At 45.4% G+C, this 27,435-nt stretch overlaps 1 protein-coding gene across 1 annotated transcript; it reads left to right on the plus strand.

The window, feature by feature from the left end:
- The first annotated feature begins 11,992 nt into the window (after positions 1-11,992).
- Positions 11,993-21,788, plus strand: LOC6526298 (homeobox protein aristaless). Its single transcript, XM_002087384.4, has 5 exons — positions 11,993-12,394; positions 18,730-19,113; positions 19,964-20,009; positions 20,588-20,856; positions 21,041-21,788. The coding sequence occupies exons 2-5, from the start codon at positions 18,770-18,772 to the stop codon at positions 21,612-21,614; spliced, it is 1,233 nt and encodes a 410-aa protein (XP_002087420.1). The 5' UTR covers positions 11,993-12,394; positions 18,730-18,769; the 3' UTR covers positions 21,615-21,788.
- Positions 21,789-27,435: the final 5,647 nt, after the last annotated feature.

Here is a 27,435-nt window from a genome sequence, read left to right on the forward strand (position 1 = left end):
CAGCTGTGTGAGGTCCTGGCGCTCCGACTGACCCTTTCCAGGTTCCATGTTCCAGGTTCTGCTGCCTTCGTGTGTGTGTGAAAATTAGTAGCTAATTTGGCTTGTCATCATTATTGTGTGTTGTGCAAACATTTGTCCGTCTGGCTGACGTGGAGAGAGGTTCGCTGGATGGGATCCGGTGGAACCGTCGGCAAAACTGAAGAGCTCCAAGCCAAACAAGCGGAGCATGACTGGGCATGGGCTTTGCTGTAGGTAGCCACTCCCCTTCCGCCTCTCAGGGGGTTCACATGGACTTGGTGGGTAATTAATTGAATTCCATGGCATTTACATGGGAGTAGAATGATCGCAAATGAGACCAGCCAACCAAGATCTCCTAACCATTAAAATCAATCAGAGAAATTCTGTTCATAGGGAAATATGAATATGAACAGTAAAGTTGAAACACAGCGTGCAAAAAGCTTAAGTAATTAAACGTAAAACAGAAAAGCTTTTATTTTTAACATGTTGTATAAACAGGACAAGTGGAAAACACTAAAAAAAATTCAGATACGGCGAAATGAGCCGGTGTTCATTCTGTGTAGACGAGTGTTTGCAAGTAATTAAGCGTTTTAGACGCAGCCAAGCGTGGTCCACATTCATTGCCGTATTCAAGAAGCTAACAATCTTGTGAGCTGTCCAATTAATAGCGGCATTCTGCATATTCATGATCCGTTCGATCAATAATTGTCGATCGCTGAGATATACCCACGCCCTACGCAAAGCGGTATCTTTGGGGGCGTGTCCCGGTATTAAACGTTATTCAAAATTATGCAAATGAGGCGATCATGTCAAAATGATTAAGTCTTGAATGCTGCGAGACAGCCAAGGAAGAGAGTCCAAACGAAAGACTTAGGCAACGAACTCGTTTTGCCCAAAAAAGAAGAAGGAGGGAATTAGACAGGCGGGGGGGTGAACACTGCCGTAAATTAATTCATAATTCGCATTCAAACGGTTAATGCTAATCAAATTAATTAAAAAGCCGCCTAAGCAATAGTTCGTATTTTCGGCATGATTAATGAGGCAAGGCCCCTGATTTCAGCTCTTGGGCAGTTAGCAAATTTCATTCGCGATTTTTGGCTAAATATATGCTTCGAATTCGTTTCCGCCCCGGTTCAAGTTCAATGACAGCCAGCAAAATCCGAAAACCAGCGAAAAGGTTACTCTAATCAAGTGTCTGACCTTAAGCGAACCTTTTTGCTGCATAATGCAGCAAATGAATGGACCTTAATCACATTAGAAACAATTTCCTCCGATTCGGACGTGAGGAGGCCTCTCTAAATTGATGGCAATTTTGGCGAGGGAAAGTGTGCAAAAATGAGGAATCGATTTTGATTACAAGCCACAGAAATTGCAATCAAATTTATCCGAGGGCGTGGCTCCCGCTGATTTGTGCTGCTCTCCGAAATTTCGCGGAAAACAAATACAAATCGAAGCTTACACGAGTCGAGTGTGTAAATTTACCTCCACTCAGCAAACTGTTCGGCTGCATTAAAAATCCCCCCACGTTTACATATCAATTTGAGTGGCAAGCAGTCTGCTAAGCTGGCCAGAAAATAAATTACCAAAGAACCCTTAAGCCCCTCCACACGCGAATTCCCGGGAACGTGCAAAATAGTTCTTCGAGTCGTGGCGCTAATCAAATTTAGAAAAAATAAACCCGATTGTTGCGACCAAGGACCCAATTGCGATTTGGCGATATGGCGGCAGCGAAACTTATTCAATTACCCACTTTGGGTCCCATATACGTTCAAATTAAATTATGCTGCACCAACACCAACACCAACAATGCCCGGTGTTCTACAGCACAGAACAATAACAACAATAACAACAATGTTGGCCGTGGCTATTACAGCCATAAACCCGACAAACACGAATCGCGTGCAGAAACAATTTAAAAAACAATCAGCTCTGCCAATGGCACCGTAAAATATATCAAACGAGCGGCCAGATCCCGGCCTCAACCTGCCGCCCACTGCAGGATAGAGTATTGGGGATATGGGGAGAACCCAGGGAACTCAGTGAACTCAGGGAACTCTGGGGCGGCAGGCATCTGCAACTGGCGGCCACTTTAACACTACCCCAAAATGGTAAAAGTTTAAGTAAACAAAAGTTGAGTGGAACGCTCGAAGATGGAAATGCGCTATTGGCAGGGAAATCGAGTGGTGGGGTACATCGAAAACGATGGTCATCTTATTATTATCAGCTTATCAAGAACAATGTTTTGACTCTCATAATCGTCAGTTGTAGTGAGTCAGTTGTATTTTGTAGTGCAGTGTGTGGTAACAAGACTCTAAAATCAGCATCCATTTAAGAAAATACGTATTTAACTTCTATTCATATTTTAGCTTTATCTAGTTTTTGACTGCACATTCATATGCACTCTTATTAATAAAATAAGCATATTCGACAGTCGGCCAAGTGGCCACTTCTCACTTCTCTGGTCCCCTTTATGCGTTTCATTTTGATTTCATGTAAATTGCCTGTCGGGGACAACAACACCAAACACCAGCAAACACCACCAAAGCAACAGCACAGACAGCGGCAGCAACAACAGCAACAAGAAACCACGTCAATGAACAACTTCCCACTCCACACCAACAAGAGGTAACTCTCTCCTCGAAATGGAGCTCTCCGATTGGCCGACTCCGTCGAAGGGGCGTTGCCCATCGAAAGAGCGAAACGGCAAAGAGAGCGCGGCAGGTGTTGCTGGCGCAATTGGAAACGAAGCCTCCGCCTAATGGAAGAGTTGGTTTTGAGTCAAATTAAATAAGCTACCTCTGGGATTGTTTGAATGTTTGTTGGGGTTTCTGATTACCACCAGCCAAGGGGTGGGTGACTGCGGGATGAAGGGAACAGTGCGAAAGAGGTAAAGAAGCGACGGCAACTACACGGCTTGGCATGTTTCACAGAACAAAACTAAAAATGTGATCTGGAATACTCGCAGTTATAACCATTTATATATGCTATAATAGCGAAACTCCATCCACCACTTAGTTGTAATTGAATATGCATTGCTAAATGACTGTCAAGTGGTCGCACACTCGCCATACAAAGCAGGTGACACCTTAAAAACGATCCGACGATCGATCCATCCATCGATCGGTAAGTTTGGTCCTGTTCGGAGGAACTCGTTTCGCCCATGCCATCTTGGGGCCTCAGAACGTTGAGTGGATGCTGATGTCGCAGTCACAGATCGAATGCCAATCACGCGTCAATTGCAAAGGCCAATGGCCATAAAGATGCGATCTCCGAACGCCTGTCAATGTTGATGAGTTGATCTGTGGTTGACAGCCAGAGGTCCTTATGCAGGAGCAGCTCTTCCCAACTCCCAACTGCCAACTTTGAGTCCCCAGTTCCCCAATTCCCCCGGTGACTAATGCCCCAGGTCCTCGACCCTCCGGCAAATTCCGGCAATCTCAGACAAACTCCGGCTATCTGCGGTTACGGTTCTCGTTGGTTTTACGAGCCGTCGTATCGGGCTATATCGTACACTCTGAGCTGTTACACAGCCATTAACAATTTATTAGTGTTGTCTATCCCGTGTTCGTGGATGTACCATGAGACCATGAGACCATGAGGGCATGAGTCACGTGCCAGGGGCTTTGATGGGTGGCCGTGAGTCATTGATCTTTTTGGGGGCCCATTACGATCACCTGGCCGAAGGAACGCTCCTCCTTATCAAACTCCAATTCAATTAAGCGAACAATCAATTATGATTTGTCACGCGAGCACCGAAAATAAGTCGCAGGTTTGGGACAGCACTGTACTCTCTTATCACTTATCTGCATGACGCGGGCCTCTCGTTTTATGTTCGACATTTCTTAATTATTGATTCTATGTTTTCGCTACCTTTTGAAGATTGAAACATGTGTTTCGAGACCGCGACTACGAAACGGAAATGAAATTAATTGGAAAAGTGCGTAGGGCAAAGGAAAACTTCGAACCTAACTGACTCTAAGTACAAGTTGATCGAATTTCTCCTGAACTCTGCAAGTCTAAAGTCTCTGAACGATCGAAGTCCATAGCAGACATGTTGAGCAGTGTGCGAGTCCGAAAATTGAGATCTCAAGGGGTTCCTTGTTCCTTATTTAAGAAACCCCCTGAAGTGTACACCTCGTGACCCAGTGAACCCCGTTTGTAATGCTATCAATAATTAAGTGCCACTGCCACCTCGAACGGACATCGATGTGGCAGCCGCTGGAGAGGAATAGGAACTGCATCTTGTACTGCATCTTGAAGCGGCAACGAAAGGAGACCTCTGAGCAGGAGGCTGTGGCAGGGCCAACGAATTCTTAATAAGCGACGTCTGCTGCATAAATTTGCAGCCAAAAACAAACATTCCAATCGAATGTGTTTGGCAAAGAAGTCATTTGCGAAGGCAGCGGAAAAATACCCTAACATCAAGATATCAACTAGGGATACGTATCAACTCACCTTGAATGAATATTTCTAACGTGTGATTCTCAGTATACTTTGAGTGCCTACCATTCTTAGCAATGTGTTCATAAAGTGGAATATTTTAATTTAGGTTTGATTTGCCAAACTGCACAATTCGCACATCATACCCAAAACGAAAAGGAGGTGCACTATAGAGACCGTGCGTAGCACACGCAATGCAAAAATCTTGTAGCAGGCTGCAACAAGTGGGCGGGGCAGGACAGGGGCGGGAGAGTAGTGCAACATGTGCAAATGCGCATGCGTAATTATTGAAACAAGTTAATTACTGCGAAGGTGCGGACTGCGACGAGTCCAGCGACCGACTCGATATTCGCATTGACCATTCGATATTCGACTAATATATGCAAGTAGGCGCATTCCACAGTTGTACACAGCGGAGTCGCAGATCCTTTTAAGGCCGGGCTTCCAAGGCTTTGGCCCAGGACAGTGGTCCGCCTGGCTGGGTTTCTTAGGTTCTTGGGTTGCTGCGTTTTTGGATTGCTGCGTTGCTGCGTTGCTGGATTGCAGCTGCAGCAGCGTGATCAAAGTGTGAAATGACTTGTTGCCGTGTGATACCTGAATACAAATTGCTTGATGCCTTGATGCTCTGCCTGGCTGAAGTGAACCGAAAACGATCTTTCACTTCTCTATCGGGCGATCGAACCTTAATTAAGTTGTTCTTCAGTGGCTTCTTAGGAAGCGGGCGTATGGGCTTTTCCGCCAAACACTGGCAAATTAAATGATAGCCAACCCATGCCGCAATTATTGTATGGCACTTAAGTTTCCGCATCAGTACAGCAATAGGTACGATCGAATGACCTCTAATGTCGGGCTATATCGCAATATTATTAAATCTCAATTTAACATTTAAAACGGCAACGTGTGCGTGAAAACGCAATACTAATGGAATAAATGCCGATTATACGTTCCACCTGAAAAGTTGCAATTAAAACACAAATGGTTCTGCATTCGTGTCGACCTTTTCAAGAATATACGAATCTACGAAAAGACGGCAATCTAAACTCTGTTTAATTAAAAAGCATACGAATGTTGTGTTTGCTCTGATAGTTACTTGATCGAGATTAGGTTAGGTGGGCTAACCAAAACCAAAACCAAAACCATTGAAAACGTTTGAGATTATGGCACTTGGGGCAGGCAGATATCGCACCCAAAACGGACGTCAATCATATTCAATTAAAATCAATTTGTCTGTCGTTTTACGCTAGAAATAAATAAATAAGTGACTACCAATAAGAGATGACCTCGTTTCCGGCTCGATTTGACTTGTTAGGGGCAGTTGAGCACTGATTTGATACCCCGCACAAAATTGTTAACTGCCCTCGCACCGAACTAGTACCTGTGAAGCGATAAGAATCGATTGCTTATAAACCAAAAGAGTTTTTCTTGTAGCCCCGTAAATCAGAGGGGTAAATCAGATGGGGGGGATCGAAATCCGCTAGCACGCGTCCACAACAGATGGCAATCAAAGCCAAAGCCACAGCCACAGCGTCGATCTTCAATTAGCTAATAGAAAGAACCACTAAGGAAGCCCCACGACGATAATAATGCCCAAATGCCGGAGAAGAGGGCCAAGATCACCGCTCCACGGGTCGTCGTTGTTATGGCCAACTAATTATGAGAGTCTATCGATTAATAATAAAAGGAGTCGCCATGGTAGATCCACTTTATTTGCATTTTTAATTTGTTCCTAATTAAATATTCATCTCTCTGTGCATCTCACGCTGTGTCACTTTACGGCACTTGATTTATTCGAATATCCCCTGATTAATTGAAGCCGACTCGCGGTAGAAAGTCTGCGAGCTGCGAGTATGGAATATGGAAAAGAGAGCCTCTTCCCGCGATTAAGCCTCGTTAGGAGAGTCTGGGTCTGGAGATGGAGCTGGAGATGGAGGTGCGTCCTACATTCTCATTTGCTACGGTTTATTTTTACGCTTGAGCCGCATAATTTAATAACCATCACCTCGGGAACCGAGGGCAGGGGGCAGGGGGCAGGGGGCTACCTGTATGGGCATGGGTGCTGGTGCCGTTCCGAAGACAAATGGGTTTATTATAAGTATGATGGCTGGAAAAATTTATGCGCGCTATTAAATTGTTTATTAAACGACCGCACCAAGCCACAAATGGCGAAAAATAAATCGCTTTTCACTCTACACAATCTTAACTCGCCACTTCATCCTCCTTCCGAAAACGAAAAAAGAAGTTGAATGTTGCAAGTTGGAAGTTGGCAGTTGGAAGTTGGGAGCTACTGCTACTCGGGCTGTTGATGAACTCATTTGTCAACGTCGCCTTGCCGACTTTCGGACGCGGCCTCCTCCCGAAGATCTCCCTCTGAGGTAACCTCAGCCCATCCATTTAATTACCAATATATGTTGGCAAGTCTCCGCATAATTGCATTGGCTCACTCGCGCTACCTCCTTGGCAGGGTTGTTAAGTGGGCACAGTGGCAATTGGCTTGTATTAGCTGCTAGAAGAGGAGTCTCCTAAAACCACTTAAAAATAATAAACACATATTTGTTCTCTTTATAATGAGTGGTGTTATTCGTTGCCAGCTAGTACTCACTGTACCACAAAGATCCATCCAAAGACCTATTCGACCACCATGCTTGATTTTCAGCGAAACGGAAGCCGAGCTTAGCGCTAAATTAAAATTTAGGTGTGGGCCACAGAAATGGCTTTGCAACTCATAAATGAGGGGGCATCTGCCTCCTCCTCCAGCTCCTCCTCTTGCTCCTCCAGCTCCTCCAGAATGAGTGACGGACAGGCTGACAGGCCTCGTATGAAATTTACATTCATTAGCTCGTTATCAATCTTTATGCCCCTCGTTGCCAACTTTTCGCTCGGCTCCTTTTGGACCTGCAGCTAATTACAAAAAGTAATTATGCTTGGGTTGAACCCCATCTTAATGCTGCAACCGGCGCCACAGAGAACTGCAAGGGGCACGAGGTACTTGCCCAGAGTCCGCGTGAAATCAATAAATTAAATATGCAAACTACCCATCGATTGGCATGCAGGAGGAGCAGAAGCAGAAGCCAAAAGAGCAAAAAGAGCCAGCCAGCAAGGAAACCATAACCATCCTAGGTTAACGAGCCGCAGCTACAGCCAAAGAGGGGCGTATCAGCCATACGGAACCATAGTCAAAAATGGGAAAGGAGGAAGAGGAACTGCCTCGGGCTCTCAACATCATTTACAAGTCAATAAAATCAATTTGGGCACCCGAAGAACAAACAAATTGCCGACAGACAACAACACAATACGGCATATTAGCATCAGCTACACACATCCATCCATATACCTTGCATCTTTTATGGCCCAGACCAATTATAATTCTAACGATAGCTCCAGTCGCACACCAGGCTCCTTCCTTCGATTCCGAGCACCAGAAGCCGGCCTCTAATTAATCAATTATATAAAATACAACTAATGCGATGAACGACGATCGAAGCAGCAAAAGGACGAAGAGGGGAAAAAGGGATAAGCGAGGATTCCGATCCCAAAGTGCGGCATAGCCCATAGACAGATGCCACTGTCCAGAACTAAAGTGAAACCCAAGCTGGACGACCGGAGAGCTAAGATAAGAAGGAAGACGATGACCGAAGGCGATGACTTCACTTCGGTCGGGGTCACCTTTGTATAAACAACGTTGGAGGTCACTTCCGATTAGGAATGAATACATTACATACCTGGCCATTGCGATAACTCATTAGCTTATTTAATAAACAATTTACCTTAATCTTAAGTTAAGTAATTGAAATTAATTGCATTATTCTTCGGTGTAGCTTAAACTCCTCGTTCTTGAAATTAACATTTTGTGTAATTCATGCGCTTTAATTATGTTTAATTAACCACAGATAAATAATTACGAGTTCCTACAAAATCGGCATTTTACACCACATGAATTATCATTTTTCGACTCTGCACGGGACTTCATTTGGAATGCGAACATGTAATTATATTTAATTACTTGAAAACAATATGAAGATAAAGTTGAATAATTTTAATCCATGCGCATTAAACTCCAATTATCTGCAATATGAAATGTTTTGTTTTGCCAAATTCCACAATAAGCTCAAAATGGAACGAAAGCCAAGTGTTGAACTGGGTCCGGAATCCAAGGGAGGGGGTCGGGGGGCAATTAGGCCAGTACAGCAGTCGGTACACGCACTAATTACCAGAGCATTTCACGTTTTATTTCGCCAGGAGGGAAACCACGGGGCCATGAGAGAGTTTCCACAATTAGATTTACGAACAAATGAAATTACTTCGCTTTCGTTTTAATTGCCGGCCGCTTATTGGCCAGGAATGTGTACGTGCATACTCGTATACATAATCAGCCAAGCAGAGGGCCTTATCGCTGGCTGGAAATCTGGCGATTTGGGTTGCATAAACCAGTTAATAACGCGCTTCCGCCCAAGTCAATTTCGGGCCTACACGACAATTGAGTGAAAATGCAATGTCGTCGTCGTCGTCGTCGTCGTGGAATTGAAGCCAACAAAGCAACGAAAGCCAGACAAATCGTCGTATCAAATTACCAAATAATGATCTGGGGGAGGGCCAAGGAAACAGCAATACCTGGTACTCGCCCATCAACCGGGCGTTATATATAGCTACTATATAGCTGCCATCAAGCGACAGTTTTGTTGGGTGATTATGTCACACGCCCTGCTCGCTCGCAGCCATTTGTAATTGAATTAATGCCGGGGTCTCTGGTATAGGTATAGTTATGGGTATGGGTATCAGTATGGGTATGGGTCTATGGTCTGGGATCTGGGATCTGGAATAGTTGGTGTACTATTTATGGGCCAGGTGACGGGCGGGGCCTTATCGGCGACATTTCATCGCGCGACTCCAGTAACCCTAACTAATCGCACGTAATTAAATATAATTTGGTATCGTTTACAGTTGCGTTTCGTTGGCTACACCATTTTCACCGACTTTGGGCTTTCGTGGGTGAGGGAAATCTATGCCGAAGTAATGCTCGTAATTGGGTAACTTTTTGGGGTAAATTCCACGAATAATAACCGCACAAATTGTGTGTAGTTACAAGCAGGAGTAGGGAAAGTTTACTAGGACTGAGGTAAAATATTCACTTTTGAAACATCGATCAGCCATAGTCATTCCTTAAAATCAGAATAATTCGCATCACCTCAAACAATTCCATATCCTATTTAAAAAAATAATATTGTAAGTTTTTAAGAATATTTAAGAAAAGGACTCCTCTTATTGATTAAAGGCTACCATCTATAGAAGGCCTCTGCATTTTTTAACCAAATGACAAGCCCCTCAAATCTATTTCACTCCACAGCTGGCAAATGGCAACTGGCAAACGCTTCTATCTAAGCTGCATAATGGTCATAATGAATAAGACACCTCGGACAGCAGATAGGGACCGGCCGAGCTGACTTGGCCACTTGGCCACTTGGCTGCAATTTGTTTGCTATCGGCCAGGAGAAAAACATCGAACGACTTATGGGGGAAAAGAAGGGGAAAAAGGAAAACGCGCAGCAGAAATAAAATTATTTAATTGCGCAATTAAGTGCACATTTGTAGCGTTTTGCGCGACATCTGTCCCATGTGCAGGAGTGGATGGTGGATGCAGTCGCAGTCGCAGACCCACAGCCACAGCTCGGAGTCGGAGTTGGAGTCGGAGTCGAAGTCGGGACCGGAAATTCAATTGTTGAGATAATAATTACATTAGGACGTGCGCGCATGCGCGACTCTTTCACTTTAAGCCTCCGTCTCTTTCGCGCAGTGGAGCGATCTGAGCCTGCCTAGAGTGGACCCGAATTGAGTCCAAAACGGGGAAGAATGTCCACTCCGGCGCATTTCGACGGAAAAATACCTAGTACTATTAAAATAAATACATTTCCCCATTAAAAATACCCTTGTAAGGTACTTGATATACTATATGAAACATATATGCTTCGGATTGATACCTACAAACCAGTCTCTCTTTGGATTCCCTTACTTAAGCGCAAACACATCAAGCCCTTGCTCTTCCCGAGTACGGGGTATAATAAGTGCACACCTTGCGCGACGGGCTGATTGACACGGCCACATGGGGACGAGAGATACCGTGCTCGGTACCAGGTATTCCCGATCCCGGTCCGAGCTGGCTGTCCATTGAACTCGTCTGCCAAATGGTCACTCCTCGTCGGTGGACGGTCGATGGTCGCTGGTCTTTTGTTTGCATTTCGCCCGTAAATGAAGCGTGAAATTGGCTGCAGTGCAGCGGACTCGATCCAAGTCCGAGTGCAATCCCTATTCCGAGCTCCGATCTCCGATCTCCGATCTGCAATGGAACTCGGAGAGCGTCGCATTGTTTACTTCTTGTTAAGGCCGGACAATGGGATAATATGGCCATATAATGGCAACACCAAACTATTTGTATGCAATTGCCATTAACACTTTATTTATTGCCTTGCGATACAAGCAAATTGGGCAGCGAGTGCTGCTGGAGGAGGAGCGGGGAGGGGAGCCGGCTTCCAGTGCAAAATGCCGCTGGAATGGATCTGTCGATGTATAAGGCCCGCTTATATCAAGCCTAATGAAGTGGTTATCAAGGAATGGAATCTGTTGGGTCTGTTTGGAAATGGCCAGAGCTGGGTTGAGTGCAGTGCTTTCATCTTGGACGGAAAGCAGCTTCCATTGGATTTCATTAGGCTGCAAGCTGCAATGACATGATACCAATTGATGTGAGACACAATCTTCAGGAGATCACGTTACATTTCACTGAATCAATATATACTTATTTAGAAACCATAAATGTCTTCCATTCAAATTTGTACTTGAGTCATCGCTCATTAACCCTTTTCACAAGTTATTGCCCTTCCCCTGCGAAGGGTAAGCAAAACAGTCTACAGCCCGACAATCATCCAATAAAGCCAACAAAGTCATTAACGAGGCCCTTAACACTACCAAAACGGTCTATATGGCCCATACGCTCTATGAGTCCCCTCCCCAATACACGCAACTCTCTTTCTTACCCACATGTCTTGGCTGAATTATTTAATTTATGAGCCGCAACAACTGCAAATGCATCTATGGCAACCGGAGGAGAAGAGAGGAAAACGCGTTGAGCTGGGGGGCAAATAAATTTCCATTTTGCTAATCAAATTTATTGCACTTTGTGCGCGGCTTATTCAATTACGCCCAATCGAAGTGGCGCGAGAGAGAGGGCCATGCGGAGCGACAGAGAGCGGTAGAGAGCACCTCCGCCATTATTTCGCTCCGTCGAATGCCGCCTTCCCATAGGCCGAATCGCCAGAAGGAGGCGGAGTCCGCCGCCCGGCCACCTGCCGCCTCACCTGCGACACCTGCGACGATCGATCGACACGCTCCGATCGCATCGCTCCCTCTCGCTCTGCGGCACTAGGAAGCAGTTAAAACGCTGGGAGGCCAGAAAACCACTCTCGCAACATCGGAAAACAACAACTCCAACCGGTTGTTGTCGTCGCCTCAGACCCACCAGACTTTTCACCTGCGCGCCAATTGCTCACCGTGTAGTTTGCTGCCGGCTCTGGAACAGCCCGGTCATCACGTCGCGTTCGGTTCCGTTCTGTTTCGATTTCGATTCCAACTCCGATTCCGATTCGTATAGTCGAGCTGGGATATATCGTTGTTTCCGGGCAAGAGTGCGGTCCATTGTGGAAGTGTCGGCATCCTGCTCCTAGTAAGGAGCTGTTCACATCATAGATATACCGCGATCAAAGTGGACACTTGGAACTCGGTATCTGCTTGTCTGACGAAGTGGACAAAAGACCGTCGGCAAAAGTTACTGTTGGTGTGTGAGCAACTGGGCTCATTAGTTTTAGCCCGGCAAAATCAGAAGGCGATTCAGAAGGCGAAACACTCGCAAGACCATCCCTTCGACATCCGGCGATTAAGGAGGAGAAGGAAGGTTAGTCTGAAACATTTTATTGAAAATATTTAAGGCACTCTTTGGGATATAACAGACATAAAGAGAATTTCTTATATACAGATCGTGTATTAAACAGTGTAGAGAGGTATCCTAGTTAGTGTTCCTCATAATTTCATTTTCACCAACTTGTATACTGTCGTACAACATCAGATATGTTTGTCTTAAAATTTTTTATGTACATTTTGTTTATGTACATTTGAGTTTAATGTAACTAATTTACTAAACATAAATATTTCTGAGCCCTTTACTGTCACTTCCAAATCCGTAAATACTGTATTATCACACCTTGCGAATAACCTACTTCTCAGCATGATAGACAAGTATTACAAGTATGAGCCATAAGTGTATTTCATAATTTCCCTGTCTAATCATCCCAATCCCAATCTGCGTGAAGAGGGGAAAACAAAGCGTATGACGGAAAATAAATATCATTAAATTTGATTAATTCCTCACCTGGACATATCGAATCAGACAAATATCAAGCCAAATCGTATCATCGCTGTAGAAAAGAACTTTATTAACTCAACTCCGAGGGGCGAAAGATTTCGCCTTCGCCTGAGCTGATAGTTCGATAAGTTTATCGCTGATTGGTTTTAATTAAACACCATTAAAGAGTACAAATTGTCAGCGGTGCAGTCAGCGCCAATAAATCACGTTTTGTCTAGCTGATGTTTTTCCCTTCTCGAGGGGGTTTCGGTCGAAAGTTGGGGGCATAGTCTTATGCTTGTCCCCGTGTATACCTCAGTGTACCTACAGAATAAATGAAATTAACCAGCCACTCCTATCGCCCTCCGATAATCTTGTCAAAAGCCACTGACCACCGACCACTTAGCTGCCTGACGCGTACGAGGGCCTCCAGCTTATAGTCTATGGTGAAAATAACACAAATATGGACAGATATGTGGGTCCAGATAAAGCTAAGGAAAACCGGGACCCTCTTTCCTGGTGATAATCGGGCACTTGGCCAACTGATTTAATTAATACGTATAACGCATGTGACTTGTCAGCACAAGTAACGAATCTAAACGAATCTAAACGAATCGGTGACGCAAGTTGGTCGCAGTGTATTTGTATCTGTATCTCTGAGGTAGCATCTTTCCCAATAGATAATACCGAAGAGATCCGATAAGATTGCCCCGCACTTGGGACAGCGTAAAATTAAAATATGTTCTCCATCGAAATGCAGTTCAATTCAATTACGGCTACAAACAATTAAAACTTGTTGCAAGATACCTTAGATACTGTATCGGTATCTGATAGATATACACCCGAATTTTGGCAACTATCTGAACATGAACTCTGATTTGATTTGATTTCAATCGTTGTTGCTCGATTGCTCGACAGCGCCCAATTTGGGGCGCTGTCTTTTGAAGGGCTGGTGGTTGATTGGTGATGGCAACACACCCCCGGAGAGCAATCTCCTCCAGCGGGAAGATGGCGCCAGGGCCCTCTGAGATGTGCTTCATTAATTCCTGGCCCCGACCCCTCGCTAAATGGAACATGCAAACATGAGAAATTAACGTCGTCGTCCACAAATTGCCCACCGTCTGCCTCGGATTCGCTTATCAAACCACACAAGACAATGACAAAGGGCAGGGCGGAACGGTCGCAGATGGAGCTGGAGCTGGAGCTGGAGATGGAGATGGCGTCGGGCAACAGTTGTCCAATCCCCACATCACCGATCCTCCATCCCCGATCCCCTTTCGATCCCACTTTATAGCTCCTCACTGCGACTGCTGTTCTTAACATGCATTTTATGAGTAATTGGCCCCGCATCAACATCACCAACACGGGCTAAGCTTGTAGCTACAGCATCGCCATTCACCATCACCACCACCATCACCATCATCCACCTCTTGGTCTTCTGTGTGGGTCTCGAGTGGCTGGCTGATCCTGGCTCTGAGTCACAACTTGAACTTGCGTCTACCTTTGGACTACCGTCCCGGCACTCTGATCCATTAGGATGGGCACGGGGTGAAGTTTGCTACCTGGGAGCGAATCTCGAATGCCCTTGGAGAGCTCGAGATGCAGTTGTCAATAAATATTTAGCACATACTCCAATTCGCTACTTAAAATCATTTTAAAACTTAAAACTATACAGTAAATTGTTAGCATATCAAAGGGTATATAGGAAAGTTAATCCAGTTGAAAGTTGGCCAACCTTTTTCACCTGGCGCAGGGGAAGGGTACCAGACGGGTCGTTGCAACTCCGTCTGATAGGCAGTAAATTGAATTAAGATTGTGGAAAAGAACAACAAATGAGGCAGCAACTTCGACACAGGATATGAATAAACTAATTATAATTGGGAGTGTGTGCATTAGAGGTCCATAACGTACACCCCAGAACAAGAGGTACAGAAACAAAAACAGAAACAGACGATGATGACGGCGCCTGGCCAACACCGAGAATGCCGCCTTATCGCACCTGGTCCAAAAGACGGCGCCAAGAAACAAACAACCCAACAACTGGAAGGCGAGTGGAGGGCTCAGGTGCAGCTTAAATGGGATAAACACTACTGACTCAACTCGATTCAGCTCAGCTGCTTGTGATATTAGTTTACAATATTTTCAAACTTGGAACTTCCCTGGCCAATCCATCAACTTCTCGGAGGGACCACACACTGGCATCGGGGACAATCAGTGAGCTTTCGCTCGGGGCCAAAAGTTAAGCCACCCAAAATGCTTGCCATTATCGAGGAACCGGAGGCGAAATTACAATGCCGATCATCAAAGTGTGACTAAAGTGGTTTAGCCTAATGTAAACCCATAAATAAGCAGTCCAGATACTGGCCAGACTGGGCACTGGGCACTGGCTGGAAACTGGAGTCCGATCAAGTCTGATCAATAAAGTCTGGAGAGTGGAGGAGCGAGACGGAGGAGCATTAACGAAATGCCAGAAAAGAGCTTCTGTTTGCTGTTCTACCTGATGCCGTCCCTCTGGCCCGGCTTTTAATGAAATATGCCAGCACAACAGTCCCCAGACACTGAGAATCGAGGATCGGGGATGGAGGATAGAGGATCGGGGATCGAGGATCGGGGATTGCATCGGGAAGATCGGGAGCTGAGGGAGCTAAAACACAAAAGTGCAACCATAAAAACGACACCAAACATGAAGGAGCCCACTGAAGGCTGAAGTAAAGAGAAGAGCTGGCCAGCGCTGAGTTGTGGAAGGAGCAGCCAGGCAGGGCAGGAACATTGATGCTTATCGAGATGACAGAAGTGACGACAACGGACGCCGGACAAGGGACAGTGGGCCAGCACATGGGATGGACACATCGGCTGGACAAGCGAATAGATGTAGCTTCATACACTTGCTTCGCATCACGAATTAATTTCTTCATTTCCCATATGCGTGTACTGAGAGAAAGCCGCTTGATGTAGGATACATTTATTAGCTACGAGTGAAGCCTCATTAAGCCACGACTTTTTTTCCAGTGACTTTATGACGGCGCTGGGCTAGGAAACCCACACAGCCTACAATGTTGCTCTTAAATATTTCCCCAGACACTAATGGAGCTTATCTCTAAACGGAACAAGCAACCGCAAACAAGTTGCCAGACTCGGATTCAAACTCGGATTCGGACTCGGACACTCGAACTCCAAAGCCCAGACTTTGACTGCGATTCGGAATGGGACTTGGTCGGCTGGCCAAGGTTTGACTGGCGCTTGGCCTGATTAGCATGCTGGGCCTAAGAGGGCCAAGACGCCGAGCGGTTGTGTCAAAATGTTAGCCACGAAATCGCCCCCATCAGAAGTTCTCATCCACCCATCCCATAACATCCCATCCCAACCCATCGCAATCCATCCCATCCGAATCCCAGGCTTCCTGGAGTGGCTGGCTATCTGGTTTTGGGCAGAGCAAGTGCAGCGTTAACTTGATTAGTTGCTGACCAGCCAGTGACTTAAACTAAATGAAGCCATGCGACGAACGCAGCCAACGCGACCAAACCAAATCGGTAGGCAGACGTCAAAAACTTGACAGTTTGCAGCAAAGTCACTGCCTTTTAATTACCCAGCGAACCGTCAATCAGCGGAGGATTCCTATTCCTGCTGCTCCGATTGCCTGGGCCATAATAAAGTCGTAACGCGGATACAATTATAAGGCGGCTCCACAACAAAGCCGAACGGCACACATTCCCCACATAGCTCCAAAGTGCTCAACGGTTCCCATTCGCAGTGGCACTCGCACTCGCATTCGCATTCACATGCAATGAATTAATCAGTGCGCTGGTCTTGTACTGTAATGAAGTCGCGGGGTGGGGGGAAATTGCAACTAGTTACTAGTAGCATAATTGCAAATTCGTACAACTAATTTAATAATTTGCTGTCCGCAAATTAAGTTTGTCAGCTGTCAATGCGCGGAATTCGTTGACAACATTGAAAACTGACAGGGCAACTCATAACCGAAGTTATGATCGAGCCCAGGAATGAGTTATGAACTGGAGTTTGCGACGCTGCCGAGGAAGATTCATGCGAAATGCCTGGGCGAGGTGAAGAAAGATGCCACTCGAGCTGAACCTCCAATGCCAGGGAAGTGCACTTAAACAATACTTTTGTAAATTACAGAAATTAATAAAGCAAAATCAGCTAGTTGAGCTATCATCTTCTAATCACTTCAATTTGAAATTTTAAAACTTTTAAGATTTTGAAGGCCAAGACTCCAATATATATCTTCCAGTGCATGTTTCTCGTTTCTGACTTCGCTCGTTTGCCAGTTGCAACTTCATTCCGCGCAAGAATGCAACTAAATCAATCACCGCCACACTAATTTGCCATTTAACAAGGTATTTGGACAATTTTGATATATGTAGAGATGTCAACAGAAGCGGCGGCCATCAATCAAGTGGAGTTTTTGGGCATGGACCACGGTCCGGAGGTAAGGCCCTGATTTTTGAAGTTCAGAGATTGAAACAGAAGGGGAAGGTTACAAGCCGGGCCTAACCACTTAGTTGTCATTTAAAGACGTCGTATATTAATTAGCCAAACATGGAATTACCAAGCCAAGCTCAAACTTCGGGAGCTGTTCGAGAAAAGAGAGAAACCCAGACTCGCGTTCAGGCCCAGCTAGCACCTGATATTAATTTGATCTGATAGAAGCCACATGGACAGGGGTCTCGCAGCGACCACAGCACACAGAGCACAGCAGAGCACAGCACAGCCGTTGAGTTGATGATGATGAAAATGAAGTTGCCGCCCAATTTAATTAAAATTCCAAACGATCTGCACATGAAGGCTGCCGTTGCCTGCCAGCAAAATGAGCCCAACTCAGCGCCCGATGAGACGAGACGTGTTGATGGAAGAGATCAGCTGGCGGACAGCCCCATGCGGTGGCCATCGATTTGCATTGAGGCAAGTTCCTCGGCAGCTGCAACTGGGCAGCGGAAACCTCAGTCCGCAGATGAATCTCTAAACGAAGCGGAGGCCATGACCACAAGGCACGCTTCCAAACCGCAGAAGTCGCAGAACCCAACGCATAGAATGGGCACTCGGCTATGAGAAATTCGGCACTAAAACTAGAAAACGCTCCTGGGGCTTCTGGATTAGAAAGCCATCAATAAACGCGTTGTATTTGCAATAGAAATGAAGAACGGTCCGTAGATACATACGTATATATATGTATATCTTTAGCGACGTGTTTCACCAGTGTTTTCAAGCTACAAGTGCTAATTGGCTGATGTTATCTGCAGGCTACCAAAATCATTCATAGATGGTACATTTATTTTTAATGGCAACTTTCTAAAAAGGATGGCCAGTCTGATCAGAATGTAACTTCTGTAAGGGTTCCATTACCCCTTACAAAACCCTGTTGGCCAGTGTAACCGCGACTACCGACCTCAACCATGGAGTCCCGACCCAAGCGATGACTTGGTCATGGCTAGATGGCAAATTACGGAAATTGGCATAATAAAGTGCACGATAATTGCACGTTTAATGTTTATTGAATTACGAGCTTCTAATGCGCGGCTAACTCGATATCGCTGCCCCTTTTCTTACATGTAGAGAAAAAACCAAATGACCACATCAAAATATAGAATATATTTATTTTCCAATGATCTTTTTTATTGATTTTTAACTTTTGCAATTATAGCTGCAGCAGGTTTAAGAATTAAGTCATTTTGAACTGAATATTTATGATGAAATTAGATGGCTCTTTAATTAGCAAATAATTTATGAAACAGTAACAACTATATTATGGTTTAATAAATCCAAGTTGAGAACAAATTTACCTAACGTGTTCTTAAGTAACTAATAACAAGTTCTTATTTTTTGGAATTTTTAATTTGTAACTAACCTATAAATTTTCCTCTGTGTAGCCGCTGTCTTCGAGCTGAGACTAGATCGCCCTCCTGGATTATGGGCATATCGGAGGAGATCAAGCTGGAGGAACTACCGCAAGAAGCCAAGCTAGCGCACCCGGATGCCGTAGTGCTGGTGGACCGTGCACCAGGATCGTCCGCCGGCGCAGCGCTCGCGGTTTCGATGTCGGTCTCGGGCGGAACGCCCGGTGGGGCAAGTGGAGCAAGTGGGGCAAGTGGCGGCACCAACAGCCCCGTTTCGGATGGGAACAGCGACTGCGAGGCGGACGAGTACGCCCCGAAGCGGAAGCAGCGGCGCTATCGCACAACCTTCACCAGCTTTCAGCTGGAGGAGCTGGAGAAGGCCTTCTCGCGGACCCATTATCCCGACGTGTTTACGAGGTGAGTAACATATGACGAGATGCGATAAGAGCACCGAACGAACTAAATGACAAAATGACAAAATGAGTGCCCCAGAAGAAAAGAAATTTGCATAAATCGCTCGTCGAGGCGCGACAAAGGCTGGAAAGTTGATTCTCGCTTTTACGATACCAATCCAGTATGGGAATATGGGAAACGATCGGGTGATAATAATAATGCTCATAACGACGCGACCCCCTGAGTGGATCGATCGATCTCATTTTCTGGAGCAGCCGTTTGTTTATATGCCTGGTTTATATGGCTGGGACTCCTCCTGAGCTAGTCGAAATAATATGTGGCCCTAAGAAACTCAAACGATCGCAATTAGCATGCAGCAATGTGGTTGAAAGACAGCCACAGTAATTGCCATAAATTTAAAGTCGGGCACTTTGGCAGTCGAGTGGCCAAAGTGAGCGCTAATTGAGACCGCACGAAGCTGGGTAGCTGGGTAGCTGGGAAGCTGGGTAGCTGGAACTCGAGCAAAAACCGAAATAAAAAGTGAGCTTGCGGCTTACAGCTTACAATGTCAAACGCAGCCACAATTAGATCAACTTTTTGCCGTGTCGCTGGCAGTTTTCAATTCATTAGGCTGCGGGCTCATTTAAATGCAGCAATTAATTAAGCCAATAAATCAGTTCGACAATGATCTCTGAATAAGCTTCCATTGCTTTGGAACATGGAACGAGCGGCAAAGGAGTTGAGCTAAGGTCAGCGATTTAAGTAACATCTTTCTGGGCATTTGGTTAGCTAAACATTTAGCATTAAGCGAATAGAAAGACTGTTTGCCTGCCCCACATCCTTTAACCAAGGTTTCTCTTTCATTTTCTTGCAGAGAGGAGCTGGCGATGAAAATTGGATTAACCGAGGCGCGCATTCAGGTAAGCATTTGGCCAAGAGGAAAAGGGGAAAATTCAGGGCTCGAGGCTGCGCAGATTTGCGGTTAATTCGCGTGGCCCACGTGCACCCAACAATGTTGAAAATTGAAAAATAATGGAGCATGTCGCTACTAATGAAATCGAGACTAGACGAGGGACTAGACGGACAGCCAGCGGAGATCCGTGGCTGGAGAAATTCATTTAATTCCATTTTAGTGCCAGTCATTACATGCCCGGTCATTTTATGGTCGGAAAGTCGGAAAGTCGGAAAGCCGCTTCCTTTTAATTACTGCTCATGCTAAACAACATTATTTGCCTACATCCACATCCATTGCTGCTCCGACTGCAACTGCAGCTCCTAATCCGAGTGCAATCAGCAGCGGGCTTCTTCCCAAGAAGGACTCCGTATTCAGATTGTTATGTTAAAAACTAATTAAAGGGGCGTTTTCAATAACAACGCCCATTAATTGGATGCCTTGTGTTCGAAGTACACATGAACAGGATGGCCCAGAGCTGATGCAGATACAGTAGCCTGCTTGCGGCACATAACTCATAAATCCCATTCCTCTGCGACTTTCCAGGTTTGGTTTCAAAATCGTCGCGCCAAGTGGCGCAAGCAGGAGAAGGTGGGCCCCCAGTCGCATCCGTATAATCCCTACCTGCCCAGCGGCGCCGCCACCATGCAGACGGTAGTCGGGGCCGCCCTTCCACCCAATCCCTTCACCCACCTGGGCTTCCAGCTGCGCAAGCCCTTCGACGCCCAACACGCCGCCAACCTCGCCGCCTTCCGCTACCCGCACCTCTCCGCGGCGCCCATGATTCCGTCGGGCTACTTCAACCAATTCCAGAGGTGAGTAATCAGTCGATGCTACTTTGTTACGAGGGGGAGGTCGTGCAGGAAAGTAGTTAAAACTGTTATTTAAATAAGCTCTTAACTGGTTTTAATAGCCCCAAGTATCTGCTGAAACCAAAGAGGGCTATGTATTATACGTTTTTTATGGACTATTCTCCAATATGTGTGCTACTCTTTGCAGGGCTCCTCCCCATATGCTGCCACATGGAATGGCGGGCATGTACTCACCCTCGAGCTCCTTTCAATCCCTGCTGGCCAATATGACGGCCGTTCCGCGAGGTCCGCCACTTGGAAAGCCGCCCGCCCTGCTGGTGGGATCTCCCGATCTGCATTCGCCCAACCACATGCTCGCCTCACCGCCCACATCGCCCGCCTCCGGACACGCCTCTCAGCATCAGCAGCACCCAGCCGCCCACCCACCGCCGCCTCAGGCGCCTCCTCAAATGCCAGTTGGAGTCCAGACTGCTCAGCTGTCGCCCCAACAGCTGGTGGGGATCGCCTTGACCCAGCAGGCCTCGAGTCTGTCGCCCACCCAGACCTCCCCGGTGGCCCTGACCTTGTCGCACTCTCCCCAACGCCAGCTGCCTCCGCCACCTCCATCGCATCAGCCTCCGCCGCCAGCTCCCAGAGCTGCCACGCCACCCGAGGACAGGCGCACCTCCTCCATTGCCGCACTGCGTCTGAAGGCCAGGGAGCACGAGCTGAAGCTGGAACTGTTGCGTCAGAATGGACATGGAAACGATGTGGTCAGCTAGCTGGAAGAGCAGTTGAGGTTCAAGGATGAAATGGATGATACGAAGGTCAGCGAGGATACCCCAAACCCAAGTGCAAAAAGATTTCCAATTCACTGTAGTCCTAAGCTTATAAGTTATTCAATTGTACTTTCCTAAGCCCCAAATTTAAATAAATTCAATAAGTGAAATTAAAAATTGCATTGCAACATACATTCTATCGTTTTGTAAACTAAGTATTGAATAGAGTGCAATAACTACATTACAATGTCTTATTCCCATTCCCATTCTGAGCACACCATACAATAACAAGCTCTTCATCATCTCAGTATGTCTTCTTTTGTAATCCCCACAAATTAACCATAAGCCGATACCTAATGGACCAAAGCCCCTTTATAATGTTGGTAACAACACCTACTTAGGAGAGAAGGGGAAAGCCAACTGAGTCCACTGAAACTGAGTCACAGCCGGACCGACTGGCCCGATCTTGGAGTACGGAATGATTCCGGCTCAGATCCGGAATCGAAGCTGCCATTAATCAGTGGGCTTCCCATAAATCAGCAAGTGAAGGGACAAGGGAGTTTGGCGTGATCAAAAACAAGGCAGTCTTCTGCCTTCTGAGAGAGTGAGAGAGGATGCCACAAATATACAATTATGAATAAATTAGAAACAAATTAAGTATGTTAATGAGTCGCCCGTTCGGAGACGAATTCAAAGTCTCAAAGTCTCAAAGTCGCGACTCGAAGAGAGAGGCGGCCACAAACAAAGTCTCTACAGCTCTCTGCGCTTCTTGTTGGTGAATTATGCGCGGTAATTAATAAAATGGAATATTTATGATAACATTTATAAAACACGAAGTTGCCTAATTCGATTACCAGATTTTTGGTCAGCCGCTCATTTTTTATTGAGCTCAAATGCGAAGCGGAAAACGGAAAAATGAGAGATGAGAAATCAGAAATCAGAAATCAGAAATGAGAAATCGAAAGGGCCATCCATGGCCATGGACTCCTCCTCAGATGGCCTGGTAATTGCGATGAGGTGGAACTGTGATAATCATGTTTAGCCGACGGGCCTGCATCATACCTGTATATTATTTTTACCTTCCTGGGGAGGCGGTATGGTAACATATCATGCATTTCAATGAGTCGTCAAATGCAGAACGTGAGCGAGAAGCCAAGAGCAAGATCCAAACAATTAATTTGCATAATAATCAAGCCAAGAGGAGGAAAAGGGGGAGAAGAAAAAGGGGGAAGTTCAACAACCATATTAATAATCATTAATTAAGGCGACTAATTAACGCTGACATTAAGAGACTGCATTTTAATTACTACGCCGATTGGATATTCTATTAGCTTAGTTGTTTTTGGCACCTGCATTTATTTAACGACTGCAGTGGGAAATGAGTTGTCGCCATGTTTTCAAAAAAATTCTTAAGCAAGTAATTTCCATTTTAAAATTTTTGTACGCCAATTACTGTAAGTACTTATTAAAATGTCTATGCACGACAGTTATTTGTATTGTTTTAGTAACTGCATTTAATTTGTTAACAAATTTGCGCTGAAACATTCGATTAAAGTGCTTTTCTGTTGGGATTTAATTTAATTTAACAGCTACACTAACTTAATTGTTAATTCCACATGCCGCGAGTGAGCAGCAAAACCAACACAAGACAACCAGGGCAGTTTTTTCCAGCTTATTTTTCTTCTTTCTCCATACATTATTTTGCTGCCTCGCGAGAAAAAATGCAGCTTTAGTTTTTTGTGCCTTTTTGTTGTATCTGCTGGATGTGTAATTGCCGTGCTGCACTTGTGTGTGTGTGCGAGTGTGTGTGCGATTCGTGTGTTGGCGCAATTAAGTTTGCGTTTAATTTGCAATTATCCAAACGACTCGAACTAATTAGCGCCACTTTGATTAAACTTAGCAGCACAAAATTGAAATGTAAGAGGAAAACAAAAACGAAAACGAAAATGTTTCCAATTTTTCACGAGTAGTAACCACAGAAACGGTTAACTGCTAATGAAAATTCTCAGAAATCGAATTTAGGTTTGTCCCTGAAATATTTATAAACATATTTAAAAAAAGTCGTGAAATTGGCCATAAAATGCCAGCCCACTATTTGTTTGTATTATGACAATACAATATAATGAATTCACTGCGACAAACAAAAGACTTAGGCAACGAACTTGCTGATGGGACTAAGGCAGAAGGAAAAAAGGCAAAGACAGCTAAATAAAACTGTTCGCATGTAAATAAAAAAACAAAAATCCAGTTACGCATGCATAGTTTTTGAAGAAGATGTAGTGGGATCGGCGATGAGATAATCTCAGCGAGATAAAAGATGTTTGTTGGCAAAGGTATCAGATCTGTGTTCACCTTATTGATATGTAATCTGAAACACGCATTTGATAACACGCTGCGATAAGCATTGATCGAATTCTGAACGACTTAATGAATACTGGGTAATGGAGCCCATGATGAATCCAGATTAGCTTTGATCGCGAAGTCGAACGGTGTTTGAGCTGTTTATTTGAGCATTATTGCAATCGCTACTTTTTCATGTTTCCTGCTTTGTCCTGCTTTTGTGTTTTTACGGGACAGTGCTCTAAATTTGAATATAAATCATCGGAGGTGAAGAGCCCCAACCCGCGTCCTCACAAGCGCCGACAAAACGGTAATGATGTGACTTTTATTATACTTCTCCGGGGCGACGGGGAACCCACAGAAGAGACCCCAAAGAGAAGACGATGAGAAACATTTGGCGCCGTGGCAATTAGTTATCAAAGGCGACGGGCATTGACAAGCAAAAGTCAAGGCACTCGAAGCCACCCAAAGAACTCGAAAAGCTATATAAAGGGATATCATCCAACGAATGATGACTCATCAAGAGTGCAGTGCGAGCACTGTTGGCGAGAGCCAACTTACAAGAAGGTGGAGCGGAACGGAGCTCGACTACCGAAGTCGCTGTAAGTGAAACCCAGCGCAGCGACTTGAGATTCCCCATTTCCCCGTGCATCGGGGATTCATCGGATTTCGTAGGCCCGCCCCAAATCATGACAGCGTGCGCCGGGCCAAGACAATATTAAAACGTAGCGCAGCTAAAAATTAATCCTTATCGACGACTTCGGGGAGTTGGCCGGCGAATGTATGTACATACACTCGTATGTGGCATGGATGTGGGCATGCCTGGACCTCTGCTTATGGCTGCCACTCGATCGGAGGCGTCCGGGAGGGTCTGTTGCAAATGGTAGCCGAACAGCAGCAGCAGAAGCAGAAACAACTTAGCACGAGACACTTCGAGGGGCACTCCTCGCACGCAAGGCAAGTTCAGGGATTCAGGGATTTACTGCTGCGGCACAGCCCTGAGTATCTCAAGTTTCTAGGCAACACGAAAGTGTGCGGAAACACAAGAAATAATTAAAAACTATTATAGTAGTAGATTATATATAAAATAAAATATTTCCTCAGACTGACATATTTTTAGACCGATGTGTAACATTCTGCCCGAACATTCCCATGCGGGCAGTGAATTTATAATTCAAAGCAAGCCGAGTAGAGTCGGAATCAATGCGCTAATTAAATAAACATAAAAGTCTTGGGTCGGGCATTTTCTACGCCTCCTTAGCTTATCAGCATCTGCGAACGACATGTGTTGGAGATCCGATCGCTTATGCAAATCAGCATACTCCACTCCATACTCGATTCGGGTATCCAAGCCCACGCAGCCGGGCATTAGGATCGATAATGAGCTGATTAAACCGTTTTCGAATCTTTTTCACTCGTAGGTGTTGCAGCGTGCAAGATTAGATTAGGGTAATCAGCTGAATCATGGATCAGCCGCAGAAGTAAGAAAGAGATATAGGGGAATTTAGAAACCCAACGATCGGAGATCAAAACAAAGGCCTTTGATGGAACACTCGATAAGTGGAGTGACTGGACGGGCTTTCGATAATTGTGGGGCAAGAGTAATTAACTCGACCGCTGCACATTGCAATGCGAATTATAATTCGAGTTTGCCACAAATTAAAATTGCCATCCGGCGAGGCATCCGCGGCATGCGACGGTGCAAAATCTGACAAGCGGCTACAGCATAATAATAAATGTGAAATTAAATAGGACGCGGCCAGCAGCTGCCCCTGCACACTGACAGAAATTGGAGGCCGACTCCGAGAAAGCGCCATATAAATATTTCCACTAAAACAGTAGTAATTTAGTCTTGAAGCACAGTTTCCTTTCAAATTAATAAGTTAATCAGAGCTTTTAATAAATGGATGAATCAAACAGACATATTATTTGTGCCGACAAAGATATTTGGAAATTTCTTTCAGTCACTGACATATTTGGACGTGAATCCCCAAAAAAGCGGCCCAGCCTGCCTTTTAAGCCCGCTCGGCTCACTAATTTGCCATTTAGTCGAACATGCCAGGTATTTCGGTGACAAGAGCAAGAGCAAGAGCAGCAGACGCTCCTGGCCAGAAACTTTAATGGCTTAATGTGGCAAATGTGGCAACGAGGCGACTCCGGATCTGGCCGAGAATTGGTCACATTTCGAGCCATTCCTACGCCATTTGCCTGACTTTTCAATCAGTTCGGCGAATGGAGAGAGGATGCTGGGCAATTACCCGCAGCAGATCGCTTAAAATCTTATTAAGTTTTGTTTGTTTTCATCATTACATTCACGGCCGGGGCCATTTTCGGCCATTAAGAGTGAAAATCTTGTGTAAATCGAATTATTTGTAATTTATGGTGTGGCAGCAGCAGAGGATTATTATCCGCCGAGCGAAGGCATCATCACCAGGCAACCAGGCAACCGGACAACCGAGCAAACAGGCAAACGGGCTGGAGTGCAAGTTCCCGATCCAGCCATAGCTAAACCAATAACCATTAAGCGTGCTAAAATCAATCGCAATTGTCTGCTCCTCCCCCCAAAACCGAACCAAGCCGAACCTAACCGCACCGAACCTTTCCAGATCCCCGCCAGAAATCCCGATCCACCTCCATCTGCGGTTACAATTTGCAGACGATTTGCGGTTACGATTTTTTCTCCTTTTGCTGGCATCACAAGAGCCAACATGGCTGGTGGATCGATCCACAAGTGACGAGGAGGGGCAGCGACCAGCAGACCAAACTGGTTCAAAGAGATTATCGATTTTCAATTACCGATGCGGCGAGTGTGCGGCTAAGTAGTTTGGTTTTTGTTTGGTCTAGCAATTTTCGAGCCGAACTGCAGCTGGCCCAGGAATCATTTAGCCGCTAAGCGAGCGAGCGGACAAAAAAGGGAAACTAAATTGAGTAAATACAAATTGCAAGGCTGAAGGATAGTGAAGAAGGAAAGGCCAGTTGCTTAACATATGCCACTTTAATGCAATGAGCTGAGATGAACCAAATATATGTTTGTATCTAGTGACCCCAATCCAATATCGTTTTTAAGTTATTCTGCAATATAAGTAATGAAACGCAGTAAAATACATTTCGACTGATTAGCCGGCTTTACAAATTAAGTGCGACACTCGGCAGCATGTTCCTATCAGACGCGTCAGTCACTTGCTCACTAACTAACTTGCGGCTCCAACCAACTAAATGGCCAACTGGCGAGTGAGTGAGCTGACCATATGCGATCACGGACATATATACACATATCTTATCTAACGAATCGTTTAGCAAGTCTAACCCGTTTCCGAGGCGTGCGACTTGGCCGAGCTGGCGAGCTGGCGAACTATGAATGAAAGCGGTTGACTGGGATCGAAATTAGTACGAGAAGGGGGGCTATGCTAATCGCTGGGATTATAATTAATTAATTAGCCAGCCGGCAGCGATCTCACTGCCCATTTCTCTGTCTTCATGGGCG

The sequence above is a fragment of the Drosophila yakuba genome, chromosome 2L, assembly GCF_016746365.2.
Source record: "Drosophila yakuba strain Tai18E2 chromosome 2L, Prin_Dyak_Tai18E2_2.1, whole genome shotgun sequence".
NCBI lineage: Eukaryota > Metazoa > Arthropoda > Insecta > Diptera > Drosophilidae > Drosophila > Drosophila yakuba.

Coding starts and splice junctions, on each gene's coding strand:
- LOC6526298 (XM_002087384.4), top strand. CDS start 18,770: ATGGGCATATCGGAGGAGATCAAGCTGGAGGAACTACCGCAAGAAGCC. Junction 20,010..20,587: donor TAACCGAGGCGCGCATTCAG/GTAAGCATTTGG, acceptor GCGACTTTCCAG/GTTTGGTTTCAAAATCGTCG. Junction 20,857..21,040: donor TACTTCAACCAATTCCAGAG/GTGAGTAATCAG, acceptor TACTCTTTGCAG/GGCTCCTCCCCATATGCTGC.